The sequence below is a fragment of the Telopea speciosissima genome, chromosome 4 (assembly GCF_018873765.1).
Source record: "Telopea speciosissima isolate NSW1024214 ecotype Mountain lineage chromosome 4, Tspe_v1, whole genome shotgun sequence".
NCBI classification, from domain to species: domain Eukaryota; kingdom Viridiplantae; phylum Streptophyta; class Magnoliopsida; order Proteales; family Proteaceae; genus Telopea; species Telopea speciosissima.
In genome coordinates this window covers 57,063,066-57,069,100 of record NC_057919.1, presented here as the reverse complement: position 1 = coordinate 57,069,100, position 6,035 = coordinate 57,063,066, and the positions used below count along the sequence as shown (strand labels likewise).

At 37.3% G+C, this 6,035-nt stretch overlaps 1 protein-coding gene across 3 annotated transcripts in view; it reads left to right on the top strand.

Annotated features, from left to right (window-relative positions):
* The window catches only part of LOC122660437 (uncharacterized protein At3g49140), a 57,558-nt gene that overhangs the window by 38,837 nt on the left and 12,686 nt on the right, over positions 1–6,035 (top strand). For all 3 annotated transcript variants that reach the window (XM_043855746.1, XM_043855747.1, XM_043855745.1), the window contains 2 exons: positions 146–299; positions 5,093–5,202. In XM_043855746.1, coding sequence (XP_043711681.1) covers positions 146–299; positions 5,093–5,202 — 264 coding nt within the window. The remainder of the gene's footprint in view (positions 1–145; positions 300–5,092; positions 5,203–6,035) is intronic.

The following is a 6,035-nucleotide window of genomic DNA, read 5'->3' as shown; positions in this document are numbered from 1 at the left end:
GGCTTGGGTGTAGACTCTTTCTGATCTGCAATATTTTCTATTCATCTTGTTTATAAACCATAGATGCAGATTCCATTCTGATTAGTGGGATTCGGGAGTTTTTCTTTCAACTGTAGCTGCATATTGAGTTTGCACTTTCTTGTAGGCAGTTAATACCAAATACTCAGAAAATATGGACCGTCCATCAAACGGGCTTTCAATTATCGGATGTCTAAGACCTGCTTTTTCTGATGAGGAATCTTATCTAAGAAGGCTCTCTCACAATGGAGATGGTGATGGGTATGCCTCAGACTGGAAAGGTACTTAATATTCCATAAATGCTGATGGACTCATTATTTGTAGTCAGTTAATTTACCTGTATTCTTACATTCAATTCTTATTAATGAAATATAAGGGGCAAACTTCGTGGTTTAACAAGTTATTGTACAAGAGTGTTAAGTCTACTCCATTTGGTGCACTAGGAGCTCGTTGAAAGGTATTCCGTCATTGAGATGCATAAGAAAAAAAATATACATTCCAGAATTCGATGACCCTAACCATCTGATACACACGAAGGTTTTTAGATCATTGCCCAAGTTCTTTTGTTCTGTCTCCATAGAATCTATGGAATTGAGCAGATGGTAAGGATCATCTGATTGGATGGATTCTTGTATGTATTATGTGGTTGTGGTGGTGGTGATGGTGGTGGTGGTGGTGGTGGTGGTGGTGGTGGTTGGGGGGGGGGGGTAGGTAGGACAACTCTAAAACCCTCCCAGATAGGATCCCAATTCATAACCCCACTCAGAAACCCAAAAATTGACTGAAAACTCAAACTTCTCAGGATAACACCAAACTCTAGGAAACAATAGTTAATACCTAATAGAAAGGATAAGAAGCCTTCTAAATATGGGAATGATCCGATAAGCGGTTTGGGAGTAATTTAGGAAACAGTGATCTCACAGGCGGAGATCTCAGAAACAGTAAAACTGAAATTAAATTAAATTCAATCCAACCAACGGATTGGTCTGAAATTTGGATCAGACCTCAATCTCAGTAGTTTAAATCAAAGCCCTAATGTTTTCACAACGATCCAAAAGATGGATTAAAATTAATTTTGAAAACCGAAATTTTGGAATCCAAAATTTGAAAGTTTGGGAGATTTTAAGTAACAGCCGATAGACTGATGCAATAGGATCCAAGACCTGGTCGAGTAGGGGGCCTAGTTAGGGCTTTATGCTCCCAAAGTTTGAGGGAAAATAGATTAGTGGTTAGGGTTTAACTGAAGAAACACTATATGCTGAAATACACAGAAAACAGAGCATACGCAGGTATGTTAAATCAGAAGTTAAACACTGTTTTGACTTCACCTGTGGATTGGGGTATGATGATGGAAGAAAAGGCAGGCAAATCTGCTGAATTCAGTGATCAAACTCCAACTAGCAGCAGCAGTTGTTGAACAGATCTTAGGTCAGGGTGTAAGTGGTGGAGCAAAGGAAGAAAAGAAAGAATAGAAGAACTAACTTTGCGTTTGGTTGCGTAAATTTCTGGATGTCTGCATTGATTCAGATGTAACATCCATAGATTAGAGTATCTGTGGATGAACGAATCTGACAAAATAACTGTTTGGTTACCCTGATTCTGAAACCTAAATCTACCAGAATAACTGTTTGGTTACCTTGATTCTGAAACCTGAATCTACCAAAATAACTGTTTGGTTATCTTGATTCTGAAACCTGAATCTACCCAAAATGTGATAAAATGCAATGTGAAATAAAATTAAGTATACTAATTATTTTATTATTTAATAATAATAAAATATAGTCACAATTAGAATATAAATATTTAACAAATTTAGTATTTTTAACTAGTGAATATCAATAACAAGAACTAAACCATTCTAAAATTACCTTTACTGGATATAAGACCTCAAACAAAAAGGCTGAGAGTTGTCATTCTAAAATTACCTTAACTGACTATGTTTTGAACGATTGAATAAAAGGGTCTTAGTGGATTTGAACCACTATCCCTTGGAACATGATTATGTTCCAAGTGCTCTACCAATTTGAGCTAAAGACCCATCAAATAGAGTTTGGAACTTACAATTTGACCATGGTGAATCTAATTTACAGATAAGGTAAATTAAATTTGAAGGTGGGTCAGTGTATTCAGCAAAACAAAAATGAATTTAGAAACTTAGGAGAGAAGAAGAATGGTGTTGCTGCTGTGTCCCTATAGAACTAAATGACAATCTGTGAATTGGAATGCTGAATCAGTAAAAATTGAAGAATAATTGGAGCTGGAGATGGTATAGTAGAGGGCTGGAGATCTCAATTGAAGAGAAGCAAAGGAGAATTGAAGAAGAAGAAGAAAGGAAGGTAAAAGAGTTTCTTATGTGATTAGATGGTTAGATATTAAAGAGGAGAATAGGAAATTGAATCACTTTCTTGTTTGATTGAAGGGACTACTCTATCAATTGGGCTCTTGAGGTGCTGCACCACTGTTATTTGAAAGGAACTACAATCTGGACTTGCTGGATCTTATGATTTCCAAGGGATTTCTGTGTTAGAGAAAGATACTACTAGATTCAGCAAGAACTTCAGAAGAAAAGAAGAGGAAAGGAAGGAGAAGAGAAGCTGAATACCTAGGAGTTGCTGTGGAGCTGCTGTGTTCCTGTGCAATCAAATGAAAATCTATGATTTTGAATCAAGTCTCTCACTCAACCATACAGCATCAATGCACAAGGATGTATAAGGTTTTGGTTTCAGAATGTGTGTAATAGAAACAGGGGTTGGTGTTTAGTTTATTTAGCTCTGTTTATTTTTTCAATGAAATTCTTTCTTTTTCTACTCAATCTCATCCACCCACCCACATTTAACTTAGCCAAATCAAAGGGGGCACTCTTCAGCTGTCCAACAACTATATGCCTATACCTACCTACCCATCCTTAGCCCTTCCTCTCTGTTACATACCCATACCCTGCATAGGCATGCCCAGCACTGTAACATCCCTTCAAACTTCAAGAAGTGCCAAGTCTATAAGTGCATCTAAACTTTACCAGGGTTCAGGTATTTTACATTAATTTTTAGTAGAGAAAAATGAAGATACTTTCATTTTATTCGTCAAGATTCAACTGGCTTCATTTGGGGATCAATATTGAATTTCTTAGGATTAAGAGAATCCAGACCCAACCTCTGGCTTTAATCAAGAATCAAATACAATTTTAGACACAAATTGATACTTTAAATTCATTTTACGGTAGATATAGCAAGACACTAGGAAGAAGATGGTAGCAGCACATGGAATCTATATAAAACCAAGGATGCTGGCAATAACATGTTGAGATTGAGAATAAATAAATTGAATAAAAAAAATTTCATGGTTTTACCTCTGAGTTTCATCTAATGACCCCCAAGCATGAGCTACCGAAAACCATTACAATGAGCATGTATAATCCCCAACATAAAATCCAACATTCATTACAATCAGCAAAACCATAAAATACTCAACATAAAATTCAGAAAATCACAAAGAATAGATGAAATTTGTGAGATTTGTGAAATCTAGGGTTCAACCATGAGAGAAGAACGAAGGGGAAAATGGGTTTTTTTGTACAGATTCGAGCCAATAATGGCAGCAAAACTCGCAATCTTCTGCTCATCGTTGAACCCTAAAAATTTTGAGGACCAAGGAACAGGGTTAGGGAGAAGAGGGGCGAAGAGAGAGTGAGGACCAAGGTTTTGAAGCAATACCTGGAGAGTTCAGCAAGTCGATCGAGTAGCAGAGAGTTCAACAAGTCGATCGAGTAGCAGAGATTTGCCTGGGCTTTGAGTTGCAGATGACTTGAAAATATGCGCCAAGAGCTTGAGAAGGGTTTGCAGAGGAGTTGAGATGCAAGGTTTGAGCTCCAACGATGGTCTTCCATTGAAGAAGATCTTCCCAGAGAGAGCGAGAGAGAGAGAGAGACAGACACAGAGAGATAGAGAGAGTGAGAGCGAGAGATAAGAAGGAAGTACCTGCTCAGGTCTTGCTTGCAGATCTTCGAACGATTTCTCTTCAGGTCTCGCTTGCAGAGATCTTCGAACAGTAGATTTTTAGGTCTCAAGAACAATCGATTTTTTCCTCAATGCTTTCAGCATCTTCAGATACATGACCTTTTATACCCTGCCCCTTAAAGTTGTGCATCTACTGAGTTCACCTATTGAGGTGGAATCTCAAGATTCCAATTTTTACACTAAAATGATGCATCTCAAGATTTTGTGTATCTTCAGATGCAAATCCATTTTTTCAACCAAACGGGAAATTTAATTGAGATTCATACATCTGTGGATGTAACACCCACAGATTTACGCAACTAAACACGTTCTAAGGCTTCCCACCTGCAGATCAGAATCTCTCAGTCCTCTTGGCTTCACATCAATGCGGAATCCCTCAGGTTGAATCTCTCAAGCTGCAAAGCAAACTCCATACTTTATTTCATCAAATCGTCTATGGCTAATAAGCCTTACAATGCTATTTATAATAACTTGAAACAAAATCCTACTCTGAATAGGAAAATAAATCCTAATCAAACTATGTTAACTTAGTTGCTGAGTAAAACTTAACTAATAAAACTTAAATAAACAAAGTCCTTGAAATAGGAATATACTAAAGCAAATAAAACTCTAAAGACTAAGCTCCTGCAAGCTGGCTGGTCCACCCGAAAATGGTTGCTCAATCTCCATTAACCTGGTCCACATTAAGGTCTGGTTCAAGCTGGGTTGAGTGGTCCAAGCTACATCATTATGACTTGTGAAATCTCTGGTGACGCCATCTGAAATTGATAATGCGATCTATCATCAATATGTGATGTAAAGATCATAATGCATAAAATTACAATCGTGCTCACTGCTGCTGTATAGTCAGCTTTTCCAGTGTTCCAGACAGAAAATATTAGACTTACATCAAACTTAAAATGTACATATGATCCTTAGAAAGAAGGGAACAAGTGGCTGCAATTTTTCTCTTAATTTATGATTAGAATAAGATTTGTATTTATATTTTGTTTCCTAATGTGTATTTCTATTGGATTGACTATAGGATCCATTGGCTTTACCATTTTGAATTCTCTATATAGATGGTGAGAGCTTGAACTTTAATTCTGAAAGTGCTGGAGCCAACATATTTTCAACATTATACAAGATGGAGATTATGCAGATTGAATTGTTCTCTGTATATGGAGTTCAGGCAAGTATATCGTATTCATTGTAGGCACCTTTGCTACATAGAGTTTCTGATCATGCTCAATGCATCCTGGCAAAATAGTTGATATATAAGAAATATTGTCATTATTAAAGATTATTGTTAGTAGGGGATGTTGCTTAGTCTGATGATAAAAGCTTGGTCTTCTAGTCTTTATACTTGAGTTCAAGTTTGCAAATGCCTTTGTGGATGTCAAAGATTAGGACTGTCTCCAGTCCACTGCTCTTGGGACCCTGCAAGAGCAGGGCTTGCATGGTTGCACCAACTTCCGGCCCTCTTAAGAAGATGCTGGGAAAGTAATCCAGGTGAAGAGGATTAGTCTTACCACTAATATGGGGCTTTTACCAGTGTAGGCACCTAGGCAACAAGGCACCCTATTGTTGCAATCAAACTTAGTGGGGTGATCCTAGCTGTCTAAAGGGAATAATATTGAGTCAGCATCTTATGAAATCTGATAAGCCGTAGTTATCCTAATTGAATGACCATTCAAGATTTTTAGAAGTTTGTCTATGATAACAGTTGAAGGTACAGATTGAGGCTTCTTTCTTGATCCAATCCTTGCAGCCGTAGATGTCATCAAACGAAATAAAAGAACCTTTGAGGCCTTAAGCTCTCTCAACACAATTACCCATGTTATGTGGGATATGGACCACTTATTGTGTGTAAGGATGTCAACGGATATTCAAAAATGGCATTCGTATCCGTTTAGGAGAATTAAAATCCGTCTGAAAACTAGTTGGATACGAATATGATAATCCCCTTATCCGACTGATTCTTATCTGATTCGTTTAGCAGTCTGACGTAATAAAATGTCTGAA